The following is a 27,574-nucleotide window of genomic DNA, read 5'->3' on the forward strand; positions in this document are numbered from 1 at the left end:
AACCCTGTGTCAGCAGCAAGAAAAGCACAGAGGGAGAGGACTTCAATTAAAATTGCCAGAAGGACTGCAGAGCTGTTCCTTCTCCCTGCTTCTCCCCACCTCAGCACAGCTGACCTGTGAGTGGTTAATATGCATAGATCTTCCACTTTGCATTACCAAATGCCTTCCGCATAACTGCTCAGTCAACGTTCCTGACTGACCAGTTGTGATTTGTGGCCGCTAAGGGCTATTTGCATTGTTTCAGTCTGTGGCTGGTCTGAGCCTGTGTTCAAAAAAATCCAGCTTCCTCCTCCCTGCTCCTGGCCACACTGGCCTTTCCGCTGAGCCCGGGATGCCGCAGTGCAAGGGCAGACTCAAGTGCATTGGGGGCCACCTCTCACCAGCTAACATACCTTGACCTTGGTCAGTACTACAAAGGGACTGTACCTCTGGCTAGAAGCGCTCAGAGGGAAAACTAGGTTGGCGGGTGAGATCCATCAAAACTGGAGGGTCCTGCTTCTTGCTGATGCATCTTAGCAAGTTAATGCCTTTCAGTCGAACCATTATCACTTTTTTTCTCTGAATCCAGGAAGCAGTATTACAAATACTGCCAGCTACTAAAATGATGAAATATTGCCAACATGAAACAATTTATTCAAATCAGAGTAAAGAAGGGGGAGCTCATTCCAAGAAGAGTCCATCTGTATAAATATGTCTTTAAAAGTGTCTACCAAGTAGAAACCAAACTGCTATGACGGGGATTCCCACGAGAGGAATGGTAGAGGGTTAGGAGAGAGGAGATAGTTTACCTTCTGTTTTATGTGTTTCTGTGTTGTTTGAGTTTTTTTTTTTTTTTGGCAATGAGCATTTCTATTACCATTTTGAAAACGAGAAGTATTATGTTCACCAAGAAGATGGCATTGGGTTTAAATTGTGATATTTACAAGATTGTTATCCACTTTACCAGAGAAAGCTGGGGTTGTTTGTGAAAATGAAACTTTCAGAGGCTGGCTATATTTTTAATTTGTGATTGCTATTTCCCTGGATACTACCGGCATGTTTGAAAATACATATGTTTTCATATATGCTCTAAGAAGCAGCTGTCCACAAATGGGATGAAAGCAACACAAAATGCATCTCTAACCAATTTCTTTTGTCCTCTCTAGATCTCATTGGCCTGCCATGTGTGTGCTTTATATATACAATTATGAGTCTAGCATCTCTGGTTTTTGTTGTTGTGTTTATACCCGAAACAAAGGGATGCTCTTTGGAACAAATCTCAATGGAGCTGGCAAAAGAGTGAGTATTATGTGCATTGCTCTCCAAACAGCACTCTTTGGTCAAAAATTCAGCTTTTATATACAGTGGAATAATAATAATATCTGAAATTTTTTAGGATATTCCCTTTGGTGGAGAAACCATATCTCAAAGCATAATTCGAGTTTCTCTGCCATGCGTTTAATTTGGCTAATTCAGCTAAGGAATTAGAATAAGCAGAGCTTTCTAACAAGTGAAACTTTCAAAGCTCTTTTCAGTAATGATTGAAGAACCTCGCCCATCTCTGGTTTCCCACACAGGGGGTGGGAGTTGCTTGGGGTTTCAGGTGGTCCTGGAATGTCATGCTTGCCTTGTGCTAGCACCGTGGGCTTCAGCCTTCCACCTCTATCACACTTGTAGGTCTCTAAGCCCTAAACACTTGTTAAGGCTAAGGTTACCAGGAAAACTCTTGGGCTTAAATGTCTACAATTATTCCAAATATGGCACAAAGTGAACTAAGAAAGTTAAAGAGTTTCCTACATGAATAGGCAGTTAGAACACTGGTTAAATAAAATTCATATGGAGAGACTGCTTGAACAATTTGACATAGCAGTGGCCTGTAGAATACTCCCCTTTTCTTTAGGAGCAGGTCTCACAGCTCCTGACTTTTGAAACTGTGGCCTGGGGGAGGAGAGGATGCAAAGGGGCCAGGAATGAAGGGGAACTTGTTGCTCTTCCTAGGATTTAATCATTCTGCCCCAAAATGTAGGGATACGTGTTCATGGACTTTAATATAACAGGAGGAAACTACATATTTATAGTTTGTGCCTTTCTTCTAAAAAAACTTGCATTACACTAGAGAGAAATGTATGATGGCTACAGAAACTGTGGGCATAGTGATTCTTCAGCTTTTGTCTGAAGGAAGAATAAACTTGATAGGTGAATTGATGGTAGGTATATGTGTACAAATATATAGACCGAGCTCTTAATCCTGGTTTATTAGTATTATATAATAATTTATTATTATTATTAGGGTATGAAGTAAGTAGGAGTATGGATGAGTTTTACTTTGTACCTTATATACTTTAAAATGGTTTACAGGGAATTCCCTGGCGGTCCAGTGGTTAGGACTTGGCACTCTCACTGCCAGGACCCGGGTTCAATACCTGGTCAGGGAACTAAGATCTCACAAGCCGAGTGGGGTGGCCAAAAAAAAAAAAAAAAGGTTTACATTTTAAAGACATTTCATTTTAGTAAGCAGAAAAACTTTTCTCTTAATTGAAGGTAAATGTCAACTGTAGGGCTGATTTTTGATGCAGATAAGGCCCTATTTTTAAAGCCTTCAATGAAAATGAAAAGTATTCATTTACAAAGAGAAATATAATTGTCAGGAAAGCCAGCTATCTCCTTGGCCTGGCCAGAGCATTGCCTGGCTCTATTCAAGTTGAAGTCAAATAATCGGATTTCTTGGCGAGCACAGAATCTGAACGACAATTAATTACACATACATGATTCAAATAACTAATAGCCTCAGACCTTGATAACGCAGTGCATTCATCTGTAAACTGGAAACATGTCTGACCGATGCAGGCCTTTTCCAGAACTTAGATGCCACGACACCAGTGATGTCCACATCTGTTGGTCACCCTTCATTTCTCATCTTCCCTAGAGCTTGTTTCACATCAGTGGTCTATTTAGATATAAAACACTCTCCCCTAATGTAGTGGCTTAAAATACGCCATTTACTATTTTCCGTGATCCTTTGGTTTGGCTAGGTGGGGCCTTCGCTTATGTCACCCAGGCTCCCCCAACATCAGCAGGAGGGTCAGTTGGATTGGAAGGTGCTGACACGACGGGGAGCTTCAGTTCTCTTCAGGTGGCCTCATCCTCCAGAAGGCTAACGTGGCTTCCCCACCTGTCAGACTTCAACAATGTCTGCCTCCGGGCAGCATTCCAAGGTAGTGGAGGCATAAGCTGCAAGGTCCCATGAGGTTTCCCTTCTGGAAGTCACACTACATCACTTCCATTACTTTCTATTGTCAGTACAAGTCCCAAGGCCAGCCCAGGTTCAAGGGGTGTAGGGATTGACTTATGTCTTGATGAAACGAAGGGCAAAGTTTTTTGTTTTTGTTTTTTACCACATTTAATCTACCACACCTACTCTTTCTTGAAATTCTTTTACCTCCTAAGAAACAATTTTTTTCCCCTGGGTTTTCTCCTGACTCACTAACTCTTACTTCCTTATTTCTGCTTCTATTCCTACATGAGAGTTATCTTTGAAGAGTTAGCCCTATAGCCTTATGCCTTAAGGGCCAATGCAAATCCTCATCTTCAAAGCCTTGAGTAACCCTAGCCCCTAGCCCTGATAATATTCCTTTCACCAGGATCATCAATATTTTCTAGTCCCATTTTTTTTTGGTCACGCCACAGGGCATGCGGGATCTTAGTTTCCTGACCAGGGATCGAACCTGTGCCCCTTGCAGTGGACATGGGGAGCCCTAACCACTGGACCGCCAGGGAATTCCCCCCATTTTCTTTTTATATTGCCTTAGCTAAAACTCTAGTGATTTCACTTCCTTAATTAGGTAGGTTATAAAGTTTTGGCATCCAGGAATGGTCTTGGCCCATTATCTTTCGTGTGTAACCTCTACAGTGCCTAGCTTAAAACTGATTCCTAGCAGATGATTAAAAAATATCCACTGTTCAGTTGGATACCTTGTGGTCAATCCAATGCTGAATTCATTGTGTGTGGGGATTAGATTATGGGTACCAATATAAACCACAACAAGTTTTGATCTGTGGATCACAGATGAGATTTAATCTTATGATCTAACAATCTGTGCAACAGGAAGAGGTATGTGTTCAGAAAAGGGAGACATATGGCCTCCAGCATACCACTCCCTGCCCGCAACTTCAGAGGTTGTTCATTCAACTCTTTGTTGATTATCTACTATGGAGTAGACACTATATTAGGAAAGGACTGAAAATATAGGAGACAAAGAATCCATAGCTCCTTTACTTGGAGAGGCAGACCAGAAAACAGATCATTGCAATACACTGTGTTGGCAAGTGCAAAGGAAGGGCACATGTTTTGGGGTAGAGAATGCCTTTAAAAATAAAGGTTTGTTACAATTCTTGTGAGCAATACTAACTAAAAAATTGAAGCAGGGAGAAAGCAGTAATGAATTAATTGAACGAAACTAAGAATCACTCCCCATTGCCCTCTTTTTTAAAGAGTCTAACTTGAAAGCAGAATGTTCTCAACGAATTAAGGTTAAGAAACTTTTAGATCTTTTTTTTTTTTTTTTTAATATGGGGCTGTCAGAATGGATCAAATTTCAAACCGAATGAAAATTTGAAGACAAAACTTAAGCCAATCTTTCCATCCAGTAGGCCTCCAGAATAAGACATTCTGTAAGAACATAGTGATTTGGGTGTCTAAAACTCAACAAAACATATTCATTCAGAATTCGGGGTGGGGAAGAAATCTGTCTAAATTAACCAAACTCTGCATTATGAAATGTTTTTGAATTACTCAAACTTAAATCCAGACCCTCTCCAAGAAAGTTTTAAATTGCAAATTAGGAGAGATCCAAAAGCCCAAGTACTCCCCACCCCTAGACAGATTCCACAAGTACCAGGAGGTTGGTGTAGAAGAACAAATAGAGATAAGGGCACAGGTGCCAATTATGAAAGACGAGGTGGCAAAACAATTCTGCATTCCAAATTCATTTCTAGGAGCAGCAAGCAGCAGTGTCTACCAGGGATGCATTCTTGTGGGGAAAGCCCAGTACCTGAGGGCAGAAAGGAAACAGTTGCCTTCAGAAATCTTGGCTAACTCTGATTTCTGCAACATCAAAGAGCCTGGGACATGTCTTAGCTTGAAGCAGTAGGTTGGCAAATGCTTTAAAAATGAAAATGTAAGCAGCCTGAATGGTATAAATTGACCAAAGTTATGTATGAAGTATGTGTATTAAACAAGGTTCCCTGGAGGGAAATGGCAGAGACAAAAATAGAAATAAAATACATAATGGTATTGAAAAGTGATCGAACTAGCTAAGTGAACGTGGGGCGGTGGAAAGCCCCCGGGGACTTGTGAGGACACGAAAGTTGACGTAAACTCGAAGATGGAGGACGGCTACTGCTGAGCTAAGGGAGTCTTCATGAACTTCGGAGTTAATGAAACAGTGAATCAACTTTTGTCCCCAGGGAAAGAGAGTCCAAATGTGTATGTCCCAATGATTTTCTAAGCAGCAAGAAAGGAAACTATTTATAATACCAAATTAACTTCAAATTTGATACTCCATACCGCTTGATATTTTCCTTTCTCATATTTGGAGTTGGCTTCTTTTCCTTCTATTTCTACAAGGCTGAGAAAACAAATATTCTTCCAAAGTTGTTAAGTTTCTTGTAAGATAAACAATGACTCAGTGGAGAGGTCAGAAAAGATTTCAGCAATAATGTAATTTGAAAGGATTTCATTTTGAACTTGTGCCCTGCCAGCTACAAACACAAACACAAAATGGGACATTTGCCATATGTGCTATTTCAGCTGTGACTTTCATTCTTTTCCCCAGTTTAAGTGGAAACAATTAGAGAAAACTAACAAGTTAATGTTTTGTAAATATTTTAGTTCTGAGACTTAGGTTACTTTTCACTTTTAGCAGCTCATTTTATGTGGTCATTCCTTCATTCATTCACCCAAATTCATTTATTCGCTAAATACTTACTGAGCACCTGTTCCGTGCCACGCACTGTTCTAGGTGCTATGACATTAATCAGTGAGCAAAAATGCCATGAGAATTAAGATAGTAAGCGTGTGGGGGGGGTACTTTTGTTCTTTGGGGTTTTTGTTTCGTTGTACATTTTTATTAGAGTAGTTGATTTACAATGTTGTGTTAGTGTTCGCTGTACAGCAAAGTGAATCAGTTATACATATACATATATCCACTCTTTTTTAGATTCTTTTCCCATATAGATCATTACAGAGTATTGAGTGGAGTTCCCTGTGCTATACAGTAGGCCCATATTAGTTATCTATTTTATGTATAGTAGTGCAACACTTGTTATTTTCTACTTTTTTTTTTTTTTTTTTTGGTAGTGGCCAACCTAATGGCTTGAGGTGGTATCTTATTGTAGGGGGTACTTTATTTATTTGTTTATTTATTTATGGCTGTGTTGGGTCTTTGTTACTGTGCGTGGGCTCTCTCTAGTTGCGGCGAGCGGGGGCTACTCTTCATTGCAGTGCGTGGGCTTCTCATTGCGGTGGCTTCTCTTGTTGCAGAGCATGGGCTCTAGGCACGCAGGCTTCAGTAGTTGTGGCACGTGGGCTCAGTAGTTGTGGCTCACAGGCTCTAGAGCTCAGGCTCAGTAGTTGTGGCACACGGGCTTAGTTGCTCCGCAGCATGTGGGATCTTCCCGGACCAGGGCTTGAACCCGTGTCCCCTGCACTGGCAGGCGGATTCTTAACCACTGCACCACCAGGGGAAGCCCAGGGGGGTACTTTTGATTGGTGATCTGAGATGGTTACCCTGAGAGATAACATTTAAGATAAAATCTGAGTAGTAATGAAGAGCCAACCCTGCAAAGGTAGGGGGAAAGAGAATTCAGGCAGAGAAGAGCTAGTGCAAAGACTAAATCAGAAACACACTGGACCTGTTCCAGGAATCAAAAGGTGCTCAGGAGGCTGCAATCTTTGAGATCCAGTGAGAAAGTCGGTGGAGACTGACGTGTGGGGCTTTACAGACTGAGTTTGGATTTCATTCTAAGTGCAATGGGAAGCTACTAAAGTATTTTCAGCAGGGGAGTGACATGACCTCATTTACTTTAAGGCGTGCCAAGCCTGCGTCTGCAGGCACACAGCTGAACATAGCTGAGAAAGCACACGAGCACAGGGCTGGGGCCCAGGTTCAATCATCCTCACTGACCTCAAGAGGCCCCCTCCATGCTACCTGGCAATCACCCATGTCCCTTGTCCATGAACTGTCTCTCCTAGACAACTGCTCAATACCAGCCTCTCTCTGGAAACCTCCCACCTCCTTAGCCGTCCTCACTCCCACCAACAGCCTTGCTCCTGACTTCATGGAAGAAATGAACACAATCAAAAAGGGAACTTCCTTAACCTTCCACCTCAACCCACACATCAGTATTTGTATCCAAATACACCACCATCCCTCTGGGTTCTGTCTTTTAACTCATTCCTATGTGAAGTCAACCACTTCATGCCCTCTGCCCTTCCCTTCTCCAGAACATTCCCCAATAGTCCTCCCTGATCACCCCTGCATCATCCATATCTCCCCTCTCTCCTAGATCTCTATTTTGCATCAGCAGAGCAAAATGTGTGATTTTTTTCCCCATCTTAAAAAAAAATCTTTTGATCCCATTTTCCTCCCTAGGTTTTGCTCTGCTATCATTTTTTAAAATTAGATTTATTTATTTTTATTTATTCATTTTTGGCTGTATTGGGTCTTCGTTGCTGCTCGCGGGCTTTCTCTAGTTGCGGCGAGCGGAGGCTACTCCTGGTTGCAGTGTGCGGGCTTCTCATTGCAGTGCTTCTCTTGTTGTAGAGCACAGGCTCTAGGCACACGGGCTTCAGTAGTCGTGGCATGTGGGCTCAGTAGTCGCGGCATGTGGGCTCAGTAGTTGTGGCTCGCAGGCTCTAGAGCTCAGGCTCAGCAGTTGTGGTGCACGGGCTTAGTTGCTCCGTGGCATGTGGGATCTTCCCGGACGAGGGATCGAACCTGTGTCCCCTGCATTGGCAGGCGGATTCTTAACCACTGTGCCACCAGGGAAGTCCTGCTCTGCTATCATTTATTTTCACCTGTATTCTTTGCCATCATTTATAGCAAAGTTCTTTCAGAGTTGTCTCTATCCACTGTTAGCAATTCCTCTCTTCCTATTCTCTCATGAACCTGCTCTGATGAGACTTTTATGGCCATTACTCTACTGTCATTGCTCCTTTTAACATCCTGGTTACCTCCATGTTGCTAAACCCAGTGATCAATTCTCATTCGTCGTCTTAATGGCTCATGTAGTGACCATCCCCAGCATTGACTGGGGTGAGCATGCCCTCCTTCCCAAAATACTTGCTTCGCTGCCGTCAGGGACCGGCCTCCTGGTTGTTTCCTACCAGTCACTCCTCCTCAGCATCCTCTGCTGGTTCCATCTCATCTGTCACTATCTTAAAGTTGGTGTGCCCTAGGGCTTCGTCCTCTGACCCCTTCTCTATCCCCTCACTGGCTCGTTGATCTCAAAGTTATGGTCTTTACACCATCCATATGCCACTGAATCCAACATTTACATCTCCAGCTTCAATATCTCTCCTGAACACAAGGCTTGTCTATTCAACTGTTTGCTCTCCAACTCTTTTCAAATGTCTAACAAATATTACAAACATGATCTGAATTGAACCCCAGTATTCCCCAAACCTACTCCACTCGCAGACTTTTCCACCTCAGTTGATGTCAACCTTATCCTTCTACTTGCTCTGGTCACAAACCTTGGCGTCTCCCCTGACTCTTTCCCTCCCACCCCATGTTCAGTCTTTCAGAAAACAGTGTTGGCTCTAATTTAAAAATAGATCCAGGGACTTCCCTGGAAGCACAGTGGTTAAGAATCTGCCTGCCAATGCAGGGGACACGGGTTTGAGTCCTGGTCTGGGAAGATCCCACATGCCTTGGAGCAACTAAGCCCGTGCGCCACAACTACTGAGCCTGTGCTCTAGAGCTTGTGAGCCACAACTACTGAGCCCCTGTGCTGCAACTACTGAAGCCTGTGCGCCTAGAGCCCGTGCTCCACAACAAGAGCAGCCACTGCAATAAGAATTCTGTGCACCACAACGAAGAGCAGCCCCCGCTCGCTGCAACTAGAGAAAGCCTGTGCGCAGCAATGAAGACCCAACACAGCCAAAAATAAATAAATAAATAAATTTATTAAAAAAAAAAAATAGATCCAGAGCCTGCCACCTGCACTGCCCCTCCTTTGATCTGAGTCGCCGTGCTCTCTCCTGCGTTACTGTAGTAACCACCTGCCTGGTCCTGTTTTCAGCCTCCATCCCCTCCGATCTGTTTTCAGCACAGCAGCCAGTGATCCCTTTAAATATGATCAAGCTATTCCTTTGCTCAAATCCTCCAGCGGCTTTGATGGCCCGTACAGCCCTACATATCCTACTACTCTCCCCCTCTTTCACTCTCATCAGCTGCACTGGCCATTTTGCTGCATCCCAAACACACCACGCAATGCTCAAGACTCAGGGTCTCTGCCCTGGTTTCCTCTATCTAGAATTCCCTTCCCTTAGATATCCACTTGTCTCACCACTTTATCTCCTTCTGAATTGTCCTGTTACTCTATTTAAAGTCACAATCGTGTCCCGACTCTGCATCCACTCTCTTTTTTCAGTTTTTCCCCCAAAGCTGGTACCTTCTATATTTCACTTGGTTTCTTGTCTATCTCCTCTCGCTCCATTAAGTTCCTTGAAGGCAGGGAATTTTGTATACTTTGTTCACTGTTGTTTCCCAGCACCTGGAATAATTTCTTCACATATAATTGAAGCTCACTATTGAAAATGAAGAAATTAATGAATTAACTGGATATAGGAGTAAGGCAATGATGTAGTCAGGGTGGTACCTAAATTTTTAGCTTGAGAAAGTGCACGGACGGTAAAACAGGGGAGCCCTTTCAGAACTAGGTTTCAGGGCTGGAAAGATTACAGAGATGTCCATTAGACATCAGATGGATATAGTACTGGTTGGCAGCTGGATATGTAAGTATGAAATTCTGGAGACACTCAGAGTCAGGGTCAGATTTGGGTAAGTGGTATTCAGGTTATGGAACCAGATGAGATCATCTAGTCAGAGAGCAGAGAGAAGAGAATGAGGTGCAGGACCAAGCCCTAGATTACGCCAACACTTAGAGAACAGGCAGAGGAGAGTGAGTATCGAAAGGACTGAAAAGGAGCCAACGGGGAGGCTGGAGAGGAGCCAGGAGAATATGGTGTCACTGAAACCAAGAGGAGTGTTGTCAGAAGGAGGGACTGGATGGTGCTGGGAAGGGGAGCAAACAGGGTGATCATAACCTCGACTGTCTTTACCCATCGCTGCTCCTTTCACAAGCATCCCACTCACCCTCGGACCACTCTGCGTTTCAGCTCTCTCTCAAGCACCTATCAGGACTGGGAATCCACTGAAGAGTCATCACCTGTGTCCTCACTTCCTTTCTTACCTTCCTTAGATCCCATGCACCACCCCTCCCTTTACCCTGCCCTCTCTCCCTCCATTCAGGCAAACCTTAATTCTGATTAAGCCAGTTCTTAGCTTGTTTTATCCCTGCGTCCGAGGAACTTGGCTTGAGATACACCCAACTATACTGACAAGTCCAGTTTTAAATTGATGAACATAAGTCTCAAGTAGGTCTTCAGGAATGTCCTGCAACCTACCACACGGCCCTGGTCAGTTGATTTTCCTACTGTCCAAGATGGTGGCCTCACACCCTGTCCCCTCTCAAGCCTCCAGCACTCCCTCCCACTTCCTCGCTCTCTGCTGATGCTCTTGGGTTTTTAGTTCACCGAGAAAACAGAAAGAAAGAGCCCAGTTCATTCTCCACACCATCTACTCAACTACCTACATCTATGCCCACCTTCTCTCTCTTGGTGCAAAGGCCAATTCTTTCATTTGTCCTGAGCATGTCATCAATTTCCCCCTTCTATGGGATTATCATCACACACACACACACACAGAGCTGCAGTACTCCCCATCCTAAACAACATACCTCCCTAGACCTCAAATCTCAAATTACCCCCGGGTACCCACTCACCCCCTGCCCACTTTTCAGTTCCAGAGTGCTCTGCTTGTTGTCTCCAGGTCCTCACCTCTCATTCTTTCTTGAACTTACTCCTCTCAGGCTTGCTTTCCTGCTTTCTGACTCCCCAGGCTACTCATGACTTCTGCCGAGTTACCAAACCTCAGGGTCAGTTCCCGCGTTGTGACTTTCCAGCAGCACGTGCCCAGGCCCTCATGCTCCCTATCTTTAAACTTTTTTTTTTTTTTTTTTCACTGTCTTCTGGAATATTAGTTTCCTGGTTTTCCTCCTACCTCATTAGTCATTCCTTGGTCTCCGCTGCTTCCCCTTCCTCCCTCCCTCCCTTCAAATACCATAATGCCCAGGGCTCAATCCTTAGATCTCCATCTACACTCACTTCTTGGATGTACTCCCCTGGCTTTATCAGCCATCCATAAATTGATGACTCCCAAACGGTTATCTCTAGTCTCGGACCTTTTACCTGATTTTCGAATTCCGAAATCCAAGTGTCCACTTGACATCTTTGGTTGGAACGTCCAAAAGGCATCTCTAATCTAATATGACAGAACTCTTGATTCCCAGTCCCCTTGATCACCCAGTCACATTTCCTCCACTGGTCTTCTGCTTGGGGGGAACTTCTGAGGCCAGGGGTGCTTTGAGGCCAGAGGCTTAGGATTCATCCACGCTACTCCTTACACCCCACAGCTACACTATCAGTAAGTCTTGTTAGCTGTTAACAAAACATATGAATATACACTTTCCACCAGTACTGTTCTAAATCCAAGCCACCGTCTTTTATTTGGACTTACTAACCTCCAAACTAGTCTTTCTCTTTCAACTCCTGTGCTCTGCACGCTATTCTCCATACAGCAGTTAGATGGATCTTTTATTTTTTGTGATAAACATTTATTATTTCACACAGTGTCTGTGGGTCTGGAGTTTAGGAGTGGTTTGGCAGGATGGCTCTGGTTCTGGAAGTTGCAATCTAGCTGTTGGTCAAGGCTGCAATCATCTGAGGACTTTACTGAGGCTCAAGGATTAAATTTTCAAAAAAATATTTATTTGGTTGTGCTGGGTCTTAGTTGCGGCAGGCGGGCTCCTTAGTTGTGGCATGAGAACTCTTAGTTGCAGCATGCATGTGGGATCTAGTTCCCTGATAGGGATCGAACCCGGGCCCCCTGCATTGGGAGCACGGAGTCTTATCCACTGCGCCACCAGGGAAGTCCCTACATGGATCTTAAAAATGTCATTCCTCAGCTCAAGATCCCATGGTTCCTACTACATTTTGAATAAAATTCAAGCTTCTTAACTATGGCTGCTACCCTCCCCTCCAACCTCACGTCTGTCATTCATGTACTCGCCATGCTCTAGCCATATCGGACTTTCCGCAACACAGCACTTAGCTGCAATCCTTCACGTGGTTCCCTCCCTAACTTCACTCTAGTTTCTGATCAGATGTCACCTAATCTTTAGAGATGCCAGCAGTATGATACAGTCCCCCACACCCCAACTAAGTCATTCTTTTTCCCTTTCTTGGTTTACTTTTCTCCTTAGCACTCTTACTACTTGAAATTATATGCTTACGTGCTTGGCTCCTGTTAAGGCGTAAGCTCCTTGAAAGCCAGAGTCTTTATCTCTTCCATTCATAGCACCTGGCATGTTGTAGCCATTCGATGAACTGGTTAAATTATAGGACAGGATATTTGAAAGGGGAGAGAGAGGTTCAAAGGTGTTTATTTAAATAAACATAAAATACTAGAGCATGTTTTTACGCTGATGGGAATAATGTTGCAGAAATGAATTTGTTAATGCAGGGGCAAGGGGATAATGCAGAAAGCAGAATATGTAGATATAAATATAGGCATATTGGTAAGCAGAGTTTGACAAAAGGGAAGACATTAAAGAGGATCTGGGATGTAATCTCCAGTAGTTCTATGTTAGACTATCCTTGGAATCCTTCCCTGCAGACAGGAATGCCATGATTATGTTCTGAGAAGAAGGCACCCCACCTTACCCTTTGCATGAGATTGATCAAAGGTCTGTGGTGCACTGAATTTCATGACACACGTGGAAACTTTGCAATAAACCTTGGTCTTTTTTTGCAGAGCTAAAACATTAAAGCCCCAGGGTGATTTTAAAAATTATAGCCTGCACATTTTCAAATACCGTAAATTAAGAATGACATTTTCATTAGTGCCTCTTTCTCTTTCAGGAACTATGTGAAAAACAATATTTGTTTTATGAGTCATCACCAAGAGGAATTAGTGCCAAAACAGCTTCAAAAAAGAAAACCCCAAGAACAGTTCTTGGAGTCTAAAAAGCTACGGGGTAGGGGACAGCCAAGGCAGCTTTCTCCACAGACCTAATGGCCTCAAAACCTTACAAATGTTCATACAGTATGAGAACATTTAGGGTGTCTTCCTACCAATACATATTGGCCACTCCCATGTTTTCTCTTCAGTTTCACAGAGCTAGTTTAAAAGGGACACCCTGAAATTATAGAGACAATCTTTAATCTCTACCCCCCCAAAAAGGAACCATGAAAGGTAGGTGAGGAACAAGGTCCCAAGTGACCCCTTTCTTACTCTGAGCAGAATACCAGGTTAAAAAATAATACCGGTTGGTTCTCTTCCACCTTCTTCACAGAGCAGCCTTTGAAAGACTATGAACTAGTGATGAGAACAACTTTGACCTTAAGGTTTGTATGCATAGAGGCCAGTTGCGGCTTTATTATTAAGACACAGAAGTTGTCTGAACATAAGCTTATGGTTTTTTGCCTACCAAGACACTACCTGCACTGGGTCTTGTGTAAAAAAGAACCAGGACACAATGTGGACAATTGCAAACATGTTCTAGGTTAGGATAGGGTCCTGGTTAGGATTTTAGTGATAATTTCTAATTACAGTTCAACAACTATAAAGATTATACAGCCTATTTTATGAATTATGAACTACAATGTAATTCAAAATATCCTTTTATGAATTTGGTATTAGTATTATAAAATATTAAGAGAAACAACTCTGCAATGGTTGAGAAAAATAAGCACTTTTCCATCCATTTTTAAAAAATACGAATAGAAAGGACAATTTCAAAATCCTGGGACCATATTTATTTAGAGGTAGCTGTTAGTAAAACACGAGAAAAGGAGTCAGGCCATTAGGTTATTTATCCAAATCTGTAAGTAATTAGGTTTGAGTTACTAAGTCAAGCTTATACAGTTCTCTCTTTGTAAGGCTTTCATGATACCTTAATAGCGATCCATAGTTTCCTGTGATTCTTCGCACTCCTCAGGATTATCACTACCTCAGGTTATGGCCTACAGGCTATAATTGATGCTGACTTTCAGATGCCTGCAAACATAATAAATGACATCCAAACATCGGGACGATTCCCTCAGTATGGTCTTCTCTATGATGAAACAGAGATCACCGACTGTACCAGAAACTTGGGTTTTCACCCACACAACAATGGATTGCTCTCTTCTGTATTTCACCAGTTGAATTTTAAGACGTGGGGAGGCATTTTACCAATAGAATTTGGATACGATGATAGAAAATCTACAATAAAGAATCTCAAACCACTTATGCAGTAACCCATTAAATGACTAATATTATAAGCTATGGGAGACACACACAAAAAGTACTGAACAACCTAACTTGAAAAAGAATACAAAAATATGATTAACCTGAAGAAAGGAGAATCCTAAGAGTCAAAAGCCCTTTTTATTCAGCTTGAAATTTTTCTATTGGCCCATAACAAACTGTCCCAGTTTGATATAAGGAAATATGATCTACTGCATTCCCTTATAATGAAGTGATCTGACTACAACCTATGTAAGCAATAGTAAAACTGTATTATCAGGAACTCAGGAGAATGACTAAAAGTCCTGGTGCTGAAACATACTATCTAAATTAAAATTGGCAGGGGAAGTTATGAGGAAGGGAGATTTGCAGACTTCATTCTGCATGGTACATTTCATATGCAAGTTGGAACATGCATTGTTCACTTGTTTTGGAAGAAGGGAAAGTGTGTTCTGTAGAGGATCAATTTAAGAAATTTATTATGAACCTTCAGTGCAATTATACGCTGAGATTAAAAAAGGTCAAGACAAGTAATCAATATGAATTTCTTTTTTTCTTTGCCAAGCATCACAGATTGTCAGATATTTAACAAAACTGTTACATATTTCGCTGTGCAGTTCAAACACTGTATATACTTTAGCTATCTCTTGGCTTAGCCATACATTGTAAATGGGCAGGAAACTGTTTATAAACCTAGTAGGTTTATCACTAAGTGATTTCAACTTCAGTATCTTAAACACTCTCTTGTATTTTTCTTTTATTATCCAGAATCTATAATGAAACAGTTCTGTTTTCAAACTAAATTTTACCCAATATGCACCCAATTAGAGTTTTTTGACTTTCAAAAATAAAAAAGGGGGAATACTTATAATTTATATGTATATATTCACAGTTTTTATTTATAAAAAAAATGTACAGCACTTGTGAAAAGCCAGAAGACATCAGACACACTCATTTCTTACCAGCTTTGTTAAGTATAGTGGGTCACCCATGACACTTTGCCAGGCGATACTCAAGCAAGCAGCCCTGAAACCAGACCCAGTCAGATTGTCTTTCTCCCTCTTTTCTGAGAAAGCATTTTGATGAGCTACTGATCTACATAGTTTTCAAGTCACTCGAATACTGAAAAATATTACAACAAACATCTGGATCTGCACCTTGGCTATATAATCATTCCCCCCCCCCCTTTTCGCTATTTCTTTTTTGTGAACACTGCCAAACAGGAGGTCACTTAATTACTGTTAATTAAATCTAAGTGGAAAACCTCAAATTTTTGAAACAGTCTGCCCAGAACCTATAACTTGCATTGAATTTTATTCTGTATATTTTTTGAGGTTGCCTATCCCACTGGATCTCAAAATGAAGCAAATAAACACAAATGTAAAAAATGAGAAAGAAGTCTTAAAATCACATATAAGTCTTTCCCAAGAAAGAAAATATAAAAGCCACTGGCCCCAACTTATGAGGGAGTGAGAGGCAGGGCAGGGGAAGGCATCGAGAAGAAAGAAGATAAAAATAAACATAAAAAATAATACATATTGTTCAGTGCAGCTTTCAAGATTTTAGAATATGGTAGGGAAAATGGAGGTTAAGATGTTCCAATTTTTCACAAAGGTTTCAAAACATTTTGGAAATTCAAGGTTTTAGGGGAAAATTGTGTTGTACTATTACCTCTATTAATTTTAACTGAGAAGCTAATATGACTCTCCACTCAGCTTTATTTCTCGGTAAAATCATCGTTAGTTATACTAAACTCCTAAACGCAAAGGGCCAAGCACCACTGCAGCCTGATCCTGTATTACCGTTCCTGGGCTCATGGGTGAGCCAGAGAGCCACTGTTTCACAAATGCATATTTATTGTAACTTTAAGAGGAGCAATCCCATATACTGAGTAGTCGCTCTTTAGCTTCATTAAATAAGACACAGCAAGGGGAAAGACTTATCTTGCAAAATGGCTTTCAAGTTCAAATTGAACTGTAGTATAATTACACTGTGGCACAGAGTCAGCTTTTGGGCACTTCTTGCTAAAACAGCACAATGTTTCAACTTCTGACAAGACTCTTAGTAAAGCCTTGAGTACCAACCTAAGATTTTTACTTTCCTATAACCAGAGTTGAGTCTTTCCAGAATAACAAAGGTACATATGAGGTACAACCCATCACAGCTTCTTTCTTATATTCCATCTTGTAGGTAAGAGTTTCTCTTTTTAAAACTACAACTTTACGACTTTTAAAAGATAGTCAACATTTTCTATCATGTTAAATTAGCAACATAAAACATTACGCTTAATTTATAAAGTTCTACTCCAGTTCCCTAGCATTTATATACATGTTTTTATTTCTAATCTGCAAGAAAAAAATTCCTATTTGATATTTGGTAACAGAGCATTAAAAGATACTATACACATGTGGCATATATGTATTTACAAAATGCACTTCAAAAAGAAGCCAACACACTTTAGCAAAAGTCTAAGCTTGCATAGATTAAAAAAAAAAAAAGAATTATGAATACAATTTTTGTTAAAATAGAAAATGGGGAATAGAATGGATATGAAGAATGATCTTTTCCAAACTTTTATTTGTGCACATTCAATTGAAAAAGATAACTTTTACAGGTTCTTTGGTGCCCATGTTCAGCATACAAAAATGTAAAAGACTATTCACAAATAAAACACATCAGCTCAAACTGGAAAAAAATAATGACAACAACAAAACACTTTAAGGTAGTGCACACTGTGACAGCTCTGCTCGTGGGGACATGAAATTACTGCAAAAATAAATAGAATGTCCTTTTGTAAAAGCAGCAATGTCATGTCTTGTAAACTTCCTTTTTATATTACAGCAAGGTTTGAAATAAAATCCAAAGGGACTGGAGCTTACACTGTAGCCGTGAATGAATAAAAGAGTCTATTTCCTCAATGACTGTTGGTCCAGTTTTCCTTTTGTTTTGAGTCCAATGTGCAGCAGGTTTTAAAAGGTGCTCAGTTTGGGATTCTAACCAATTACGTGATGACTTATAAAATTTCTTTCCTGCTTTCAAACACAAATGGGTATACCTGTTCCACAGCAGTAGCGACGGCCTTTACATTGGGCCCTGTAACAACACAATGGAGGAAGGGGCGTGAAGAGGCAAAAGAGCACTAGGAAAAGCTGATTTCCCAGAATTACAAATAACCAAGTACTTTAGAATTTATCAGGTTGTTTTAAAAAAATTGACACTTACATAATTATACACACAGTCACAGCAAGAACCAAGAGAAGATTTTTTATGGACAATTAAAGGGAATCAAACACAAAATGATGATATTCATCTTGTTTTAGGGCACCATTGTGGAAAGAGAGTATATAAAAAAACCACACAGACAGTCACAAAGTACCGTAATATGCTTATTAAAGGAAGGAATAACAAGCGGGACTACACAACTATTATGCTTTTGGTCACTGTAGTCTGGCTTTTGGTTAGGCTACGACTGAAGCTCAGGAGTATCGAGGAACCCAGCAGAGCTAAACAAAGCTGCTACCAGAGCGTTGGGAAACCAGAGGGCTGTTATAAACTGCACGGTCTAAACATCCCTACAAATTTACTACTATTTGGTACTCACATGTTTATTACTAATCTGGCCATTCACCCTTACAGCTTACTCTGCCCGTTAAAAAAAAAGCACCAGGGGATGAGGTTATGCTATGTATTAATTAATCTATATAATGCTAGGACTTGAAAAATATGTAGTCTTTCATCTAAATAGCTAAAAAAATATTTTAAAAGGATAATGAAAAAATATTTTTATAAAACTTATTCTGAATAAATACGTTTTTTTCTACTAACGTAAACTTACCTTTTGAAAGATCCTAAAAAACGTACATATGCATCCACTGTGAACCCTTTGAAGGTACTGACCACGTCTTACCCTGGTCCGATCCTTCCTGACTCACCTCAGTCCCTCCACAGAGTAGAGCTTTGCCCACGGGTACCACTCACTCAGTATATGTCCACTGAATTAACAGTTCATAGGGTATTCCAGAGGTTAATATATAATGCATACTAATTAACCAGGTCAATGGTCTTCAGTTTGCTACTATGTTGTTTAAATCTATTAATATATATTTTACATATGCATTATTTTCTTCCATACTTAGTAGGGACTTGTCAATAGATCTGGAGGCCTCTGTGAGGTCTGGGCTCCAAAGTGTAGAAACAGAGAGTCCAAAGAAGGAAAGAAATGGACTTGCTCCCCCATTTTTAAGATTCAGGCATGACTCTGGCAAGACCCTTTAAGTCTCCAAGGAAGATGTGAAAATCCATGGCTGAATCAGAACTAAAGCTTTTTCGTTGAAGGCTTACGGGTGTCAATAATTTTTATTTTCCTCTAAGGATTGAAGGAATAAAAAGAAAATTCAAGGACACTACAGAAATTTTCCTTAACTCAGTTTTGCCAAAGGTTGGGTCTGACTCTCAAGTAATGTCTCTGAACAATTTATAACCATAGTACCATTAAAAAAATCATCCTGCATGCTAATACTACCCTTGGACATCTATGCCTACCTAGTATTCTGAAACTACCCCTTCCAAGTAATTAAAACAATTCAAAAGATATAACAAAATACACATAAAACATACCAAATAGGTACCAATTATATATGAATATTTTGCTCATGTAAAACCTCTATGAAGTTCATAGAATGGGTTTCTCTTGAGTATTTTAAATGCAAGATGTCATAAACTTAAAAATCATATATGAAAATACATACTAGAATATTTTTAATTCCAAACTGAAAACTATCCAAATGCCCATGGAACAATATATTCACATACTGGGTCCTAAATAGCAGTAAGAATGGCTGATCTACAGCTACATGGAGCAATACAGATGAATCTCACTAGGGTAATGATGAAGATAAAGAAGACTGACACAAAATAGTATACATAAGATTTCAAAATAGTATATAAAAGCAGGTTAAACTAATATACTGCGTTAAAAGTGAGGAGACTGGTTCCCCTAGAAGGGCAGAAGTGGCTAAAAGGGACAAAGCAGACTTTATCTCTATTTTGGTATGGGCACCTCTTATCTCATTCAATCCATAATTGACAAGCTTGGTTTCAATATCATAAAATACCTGTTACTGTGATACTTCCTGTTGAAAAAATCTGTAATGTAGCTCTTAGAGATTTTATCCGATAACACACAGCAGGATGAAGTTCAGGTTCGTAACTATGCAAAAAAAGCCAAAATTAATATAAATACTTATAGTCTGACAAGTAATTTCAAATTTGCTAAGTTATCTTGATTCTTCAAAGACCTACCTGGCATGAGGTCTATTGTTCTTTGTGAATTCTGGCAAACGTATTTCAAATGGCATGTTACATACTGCCAAAACGTTAACAACCTTAAAATCTGTAAATATTACCTTTAGGAGAGAAGTAAAACGAATGAATTATTTTGAAACAAACAAAAAAATCTGCTCATCATGGCAATCGTAATCATTGAATTGTAATCCTTAAATATAAGAACAAACAAGATAAACAGAAACATTTAAAGCATGGATTTAGTGTTTTAAGTTATCGGGGACTCCTTAATGCTATAATTAAAGGGGGGAAAAAAGGCTCAAAAATTTCATTAAAAAAATAAACAAAGCCTGAGATAACTGCATGATCAAAGCGCTACATCTGGGGTCTTCTGAATCTTATTTCAGTTTAATTTGTCAATACTTTAAACCCATTTAATATTTAATCTACTGGGATAAGAGGGAGAACAGTGAGGAAAAACTTAAAGCAGGGTCTGAAGTGTCAGAATGGAAAGCCATCACTTAAAACTCAGAAAGCAGTGGACACTGAGCTCCAAACGCCAGACTTCTTCTTATATGCAGTCAGGTAAAACGGCATTTCTGCGAGTTTAGTTAGATGTTTGTTTCTTCTGGGGGACAAAATGAGGACTAGTGTGATAGAACTGTGTTTTTAACTCACTGGGATTTCTCTCAACATTTCTAATATTATGCTAAGAAAAGAGGCTCCAAGGCTGCAAATAATGTCCTCTCAATATGAATAACTTCAGCCACTCCTACCAAGATTTTAATGGTTTTACCCTGTCATCTTTTCAACTGTCCCTAGTAAAACCACAAATCTGGATGAACTATCCTCCGACTCAGTACTGGCACAAGGCAGTGGGAGAAAGTCACAAAACGTGCACAGTGGCCCCGCTGTCAATCATGGCTCTCTATCCTGCGCCCCCACCCAGCACCAACACCCCCGCGCCCCCCCAGCACCTCAGTGCCTTCCTAGCACCCTCCACCTCAGAGGAGACTGAAGTCATCAGAGAGAAACTCAGCCTCTCATCCATCACCTCCCCCCCAAAATCCCAAACTGCCTGGGCCGCCTGTTCAGGAACCGCAGCTCATCTTTTTCTTGCATATACTCATCATTTCCAAGTGACCTGGCAGGTCCAGGATATGTATTAATTTTATTCAAGTGCATGCCTCTACAAAATTATAGTTGATAAGGCTGGCCTGCTAGTAACAGTCATTTTACAAGGGTGAGAGCCTGCTAACCAGCGTGTCCGCGTCAACGGGGTCCTGCAGCTCCCGCTCACCATCCGGATACAGCATTCTTGTGATGATCAAAAACAGAAATTTTCTTTTTTTTTTTTTTGGTGAGAAGTGAAAAATGTAAAGAGTTGAAAAGGCAGTTAATCTGTAAGGAAACAAGTCTCTCTCTCTCTCTCTATGGGGAAAGGATTTGGGAAAAAGCCAGGATTCCTTACAAATACCCACACGGGCAAGGTCTGCCACTAAATTTTTGTGTTGAAGGACGGTATTATACAATGTAGAAAAAGGTCAATCGTAAGAGGACTTTCTGTGGAGATTTCTTTAGTCCGTTAAAAAAAAAATGTTAACTTTACAAAAATAAATCCTTGAGTATCTGCAGCTCGGATAGCTTTTGAAAACATTACCTGAAATCCTAGTTTCTGGAGACTGCGGGCTAAACGTCTGGCACCAAATTTAGCTTCTTCTTCACTGTGGTTTGAAAGAAAGAAAAAGATGATCAGTTACACAGGAAATAAATTTTATACTGAGGAACACAACAAACTGTACGCGTGATTTTTTTTTAAGTCTAGAAAAATGTCCTTCCCATGAGGGGAAAATTAAAAAATGAAAATTGAAAACCCAAGTAACATTTACCTTGTTGCTCCAGTGCAAATAATTTTTCCTGAGGACCAAATCGTAGCTGTAATTCTAGGCTTTCTAAGCTTCATTAATACTTTCTGCAAAAAAAGACAACCAAAACTCCAACAACCTGATTACACAGTGTTGATTTTCACACACGGTTCTACTCTATGTGGCCATTTCATGTTTAAATACTACGCCAAGCTTACCCAAGACTGAAATAACTGTTCTCCAAATCACCCATTCTGAAATCAAGAACCACGCTGAACACAAAGAACGTATTAATCCAAAAGGAGATTTAATCAATTAAAAATTCAAGGCCTGTATAAATCTCTCATTGTATACTTGAAATCAATGTACCACAAGGATGTACACACTCCAACTCTCGTTCCACTCTGTTCACATAACTGGAATTTGCAATTTGCATGCATCCTCAAACATGCCAAACTTGTTCACGCCTCAGGAGCTTTGCCTAGCTTACTTTCATCTGGAATATTCTTCCTTCAATGTTCTCCCTTCATTCAGGTCTCTCACCAGATGTCATCTCCACAGAGAGGCCTTCCCTGATCATTCCACCAAAGTACCAATCCCTTCACCCCTCCCTGATTTCTAACCCTGCTTTTCTCTGCTTCTTGGTGCCCGCCACTACTTTATACTGTGTCTTACAGCTGAGATGCCCATTACATATTCAAGGTCGATGTGCAAATCCGGAATGCGGGAGGAATGCTGGAGCTGGATATGTAATTTTAGATTCCTTAGAAACGAAAGGCACTTAAAGCTATGGGTTTAGAAGAAATTACCTACAGTGTGAGTATAAATAGGTCAAGGACTAAAGTCCAAGATAAAATGTGAATTTAAATTTTCACCGCAGCTTTTCATTTATGGCAATGTTTATTATATGGCCATTATGTATAAAAGAGATGTTTACTGAATATGTAGCAAATAAATGAATGAGACATTTCTTCTTAAAACTCTTGTTACATTTTTAGTTCCTTCTTTTCTCTGTCATATGCCATATTATCAAACTAGAAAGCTATTAAATCTGGGGAGACAAAATTTACCACAGATGCAAAATAAAATCTGAGCTAAAATACATTATAAAATTTCATACGTAAGTGTGTGGCTGAGAAACACTGAGTTTATTCTACGTTTAACTGTCTTGCACTACCAGCTCGTCCAGCAACTCAGTTTTCAGTTAACCTTCCTAGAAAAAATGACTTCTCTACCATATGGCATGCTAAGGTTCCAACGCAGCATTAAGCCTTTTCCTCTCTTTTTAGCAGATATATTTGCTCCTTTTTTAAAGTGAAGATGGCATTATGGATGAACCTGAAAACCTTTCATTGTGATTCACTGACATTTTTAATTGAATTTAATTCATCTTTACTTAGTTTCTAGCATGAAGAACTAATGAAAATTTATCAAGGTATACTGGCATCTGATTTTTAGAGCTTAAACAGAGCCTTCATACACATTCTTAATTTTTATAATAAATGTATAAGGTAGTGTCATCATTGTTTACTTAGTATCTTCACAGCACTATAAAATTAGGCTAATGTAGCACACACGACAAAATTCAGATACTCACTCCAACGTCACGCTTATAAATTACATTTGCTCCCTCCAAAGCAATCTTCCTTAAGTTCAAATGGCATCTTGTTCTAAAAACACAGACTACATTTGTAATTAGAATGTCCAGTGCAACATCACTGTCTGCATCCATTGGGGTAGTTTAAAAACTTAGCTTCCCACCACGAAGATCACATCCTGAGAAATAAAACAAAATAAAATAATTAAACTCAAATGTTTTGTTAATATATTGTTCACAAGTAATCTTGAAAACTAAACTGCAAGAAGTCGATCTCATTACTTATTGTTCAAATGGTACTCAAATCAAATCATATCCTTTCTTCTCCCCACGAAGAATGTCACTTTTTAAAAGATAACATGTCATATAAAATCCTTCCAAATCTGGACCTAACTTTCATTCCTTAAAATTAATCAGTAACTTTTACACGCCAGGAGCTTGCCAGACGTATCTGTAGCAACTCGCCTTTACAACCACCATGCTCCAGGCGTATCGCAGTTATGGCCATTCTCCAAACACACCATGTTCAAGGGCTGGACTTTGTGGTCCCAATGTCCAACCATTAATGGTACTATAACCCACCTCATACAACCTGCAAGGGCTATAAAAAGAACGACCTACTTTTCCGCTTTTTTGGGTAGAGCCATTGACTTAAGTTTAAAGAGGCAGCAATATTAATTATAGCATTTATTAACAGACTTTTCTCACTTACTAGTCATTCATTCATTATTCACTTACTGAACACCTCCATACACTGAGGATACTGGAGGAAAAAAGGAATAAGGCAAGGTCTTTTGTCCTGAAGGAGCTCACAAACCTGTGTGTGTACGGGGGAGCTCTAACAAACAGTTACTTAGCACAACAGCATTTTTATCAAGATCCCAAACTTCCAAAATATATATCTTTTCAAAACTGTTTGAATTTCTATAAACAAACAAGAACAAGTCCTTGTTTTTACTAAGCACATGATCCATGTCCAGCTAAAATATTCTCTGAGTTTCCACATCTTAAAAAATAAGTAATGGTAATTCAGCTCACCTACCCCACAAAGAGAAAATCAGAAAATAGTAACAATACTATTATAATTATCTTTACAATTCCTTGAAGCCACAATATGAAAATGAACTAGGATTCTTTATAAGGATTCAAGTTATTATATGACTAAGGATTCAAGTTATTATATGACTAAAAAATGAAGAAGCCAAGAGTCCAAATAAAAGAAATTCAGTTTTGTTTTCCTGCCTTTTAGTTTCTGATAGGACACAATGAGAAGTCAGACTGAAACTTTTAGCATCTCTACAGGATCATATAGCGTTGAACTCTGTGTATTACTTGAACCTCAACGTCATTCTATTTTCTCACTCTTATATTCCCTTCAATCTGCTTATCTTTTTGTTTCTCTGTTCTTTGTGTATGTTTGAGCAACCTCAAATGATTCTTATGTACAAGAGGCGGGACAGGGGTGGCAGTGGAGTCTGAGGGATAGATATATAGGTGGACAGATTAATAAGCAGAGGACAGAAACAGTTATCAGTGGTGATCTTAAGTGCAGACTCCATGTTTGACTCACCACCGACTAGTTCTCAGGACTTAGGCCAGTTATGCATTCTGTGTCTTGGTTTTCTCACCTGTGACATGGAATAGACAGTGCCTACCAGACAGTGTTATGGGAATTATATAAAGTGTATGAAAAGTACTTAGCACATATACTTGGAAAATAATAACACAAAAATAACAGTGATTAGGGATAAAAATAAGTTCAAATCCACAGGCAGAGCAGAGATTTCTTAGCATTACTTCCCACGATTGCATCACAACCCAGATACTGAGCCACCTGCTATTTTCCTATTAAAATTAGGAAATAACTGTGAGGTAGAGGCTCCTGGCCACTCACCCCAACATCTATTAGGGTCACTCTGTACTGGTCAAAGAAATGTAAAATGAATGGTTTTGTGTCTTTTGAGAAGTCTGCTTAGAGGGACCAAATTAACCAGCGAAGATCCTTTTGCCTTTCTGCTCTTCTTCATTCTTGCTGCATGGAGTCTGGACGTGAGAGCTGGAACTCAAGAAGCCATTTGGGATCATGAGATTATGAGATGAGTATGGAAGAATAGTAAGACAGAAGCAGCCCGAGTCCCTGATACTGTGAAACTCCTTATTAGCCCTGTACTTTCTAATTCTAGGCTTTACAAATGTGAGAGAAAAATCAATTTCTATCTTAAGCCCCCATGGTGGACTTTAGTTATATGCAGGCTGACTGACACACATCCCATGATAAGAGGCCACAAAAAGCACTATGTAACAGAGAAATTGCATATGAAGAAACTATGTCAAATTTACTGTTTCTCATAGACTTTTGACAATAAATAGGCTAAAACAAATTGACTCAGATCTACTACCCTGAGTATTAAACTGTTGAACTGTCTGGGAGAGAATACAAGGATAACATGTAAGGTAAAAAATAAGTCAAGAAAGAAGGGGTAAAGCAAATCTTTGAGAATGCAAAGAAGCCTTAATTAATTTGAAATTAATTCAAAATTGATGACTGTTTCTATATATCAGCAACTTAAATTCTAAAAATGAAGTCATGGGCATAGATCATCATAAGTTAGGAAGTATTCATATTTTATATGAGTAAGCTGTCAAACAGTCTCAGAAGATATATCATTGCTTTAATAGGTTTTAAATCAAGGATAAAATAAGAGGAAGTCAGTACTTAAGGAAAAAAAAGATGCAAGGCATACTACATGAATGATTCCACCTTTTTCAAGCAGTATCAAAAAAAAAAAAAGACCCATTTGCAGTTTATCTATCTTGTAAAACAAGAGTAGTACTAAATATTAACAAAGATTAACTTCTTAAAGCTAAAGCATTTCATATCACTTTTAAATAGGATAATTCAAATGGCAATCCAGTGAAAGAGACAAATCTCAACTTCTACAGAGCATCTGACAGCCTAACATACCCTTTCAATTCTGAGTGAAGCTAAATCATTTATCAATGGGTAAAAAATTCTACCTGAGGAAACTTTATTGTCAGCATTAAAGAGGAATGAATTGATTACCTCTTAAAGTAGTTCAAAAGGCTTAGATTATTCCTAAAAATACACACACATAACTTTTTAAACACAGTTTAAACACACACACACACACACACACACACACTACTATAAAAAACATGGGGACAATTAATTCCCACTAGGGAAGAAATATTCCAAATTGCTTGTAACTATTATGGTACCTACAGTTAAACATATGGACCATTTATTTCACCTACTAAATTCTGAAAGTCAAAGACTACATCTTAAATGTTTGTACACACCCATGGCTCGGCACCATATCTGGCACATAGTAAATGTTCTCTTACTATTTGGTGAATGAATGCTAGAAAATCCAACATTTCAATCTTTAGCCTATATTAAATTTCTCATCTACCTAGAATTCCAAACTATTTCTTTTAATACTAGGCATGGAAAATTTTTTTAAAAACTAAAAGCAAATCTGAAACTTTACTTCCAAAGCCACTCATTTTCATATAAATGAAGAAGAGCTAAGAGTCTTTTTCTTTCCTACATGCCCCTTAATATAATATCCATGAAAATGCATATGTAGTACACTTTACTATATTTCATGATGGTTTACACATAAAACTTTTTAAACTTGTACAGTTCCAAGGGAAATGTGTTTAAGCAAATCCACAAAAAAGAATAGTATTTTAGAGTGGCATTTAAACTTACAAAGCTGTTAAGCCTGCTGACACTATAGCATGAAATATTTAAGATACATAAATGGCAAAAACGAACATCTATGTACCTACCACCCAGCTTAAAAAATAAAATTTACAATACAATTGATGTCTCCTCATGCACTTCTCCCAAATTACATGCTCATACCTTCCCTTTGGAGAAAATCTCTACTCTCGCTGAATTGTTTTATCATTCTCATATATTCCTCTTAAAGTCATGACGTATGTATTACGTCCTTGAACCCAGTAAGTCATGTTTTTAAAAAAAATACATTGATGGATTTGGTTTGCTAATATTTCAGTTAGGATTGATATGTCTATGTTTGTAAGTAGAATTTGCCTATAATATTCCTTTCTTGGACTGTCTTTATCTGGTTTGAGTATCAAGGTGACACTAGACTTATTAGACAAGTTAGGTTGGTTTCTTTTTTTTTTCTTGTTTTTATTTTTTATTTTTTTAAACATCTTTATTG

At 39.5% G+C, this 27,574-nt stretch overlaps 2 protein-coding genes across 2 annotated transcripts in view; one reads left to right on the top strand and one right to left on the bottom strand.

Annotated features, from left to right (window-relative positions):
* SLC2A12 (solute carrier family 2 member 12) overlaps positions 1-14,615 on the top strand; it is a 55,856-nt gene extending 41,241 nt beyond the window's left edge. Inside the window, exons 4-5 of the mRNA XM_059941160.1 lie at positions 1,146-1,278; positions 13,244-14,615. Of these exons, the coding sequence (XP_059797143.1) occupies positions 1,146-1,278; positions 13,244-13,397 (287 nt within the window). The 3' untranslated portion in view covers positions 13,398-14,615. The remainder of the gene's footprint in view (positions 1-1,145; positions 1,279-13,243) is intronic.
* Positions 14,616-15,483: 868 nt separating this feature from the next.
* Positions 15,484-27,574, bottom strand: part of TBPL1 (TATA-box binding protein like 1) — a 30,855-nt gene continuing 18,764 nt past the window's right edge. The window contains exons 2-7 of the mRNA XM_059941162.1: positions 23,358-23,536; positions 21,785-21,867; positions 21,556-21,619; positions 19,914-20,017; positions 19,727-19,821; positions 15,484-17,705 (exon numbers count right to left, since the gene is read on the bottom strand). Of these exons, the coding sequence (XP_059797145.1) occupies positions 17,626-17,705; positions 19,727-19,821; positions 19,914-20,017; positions 21,556-21,619; positions 21,785-21,867; positions 23,358-23,492 (561 nt within the window). The 5' untranslated portion in view covers positions 23,493-23,536 and the 3' untranslated portion in view covers positions 15,484-17,625. The remainder of the gene's footprint in view (positions 17,706-19,726; positions 19,822-19,913; positions 20,018-21,555; positions 21,620-21,784; positions 21,868-23,357; positions 23,537-27,574) is intronic.

Source organism: Balaenoptera ricei, chromosome 12 (assembly GCF_028023285.1).
Source record: "Balaenoptera ricei isolate mBalRic1 chromosome 12, mBalRic1.hap2, whole genome shotgun sequence".
Taxonomy (NCBI): domain Eukaryota; kingdom Metazoa; phylum Chordata; class Mammalia; order Artiodactyla; family Balaenopteridae; genus Balaenoptera; species Balaenoptera ricei.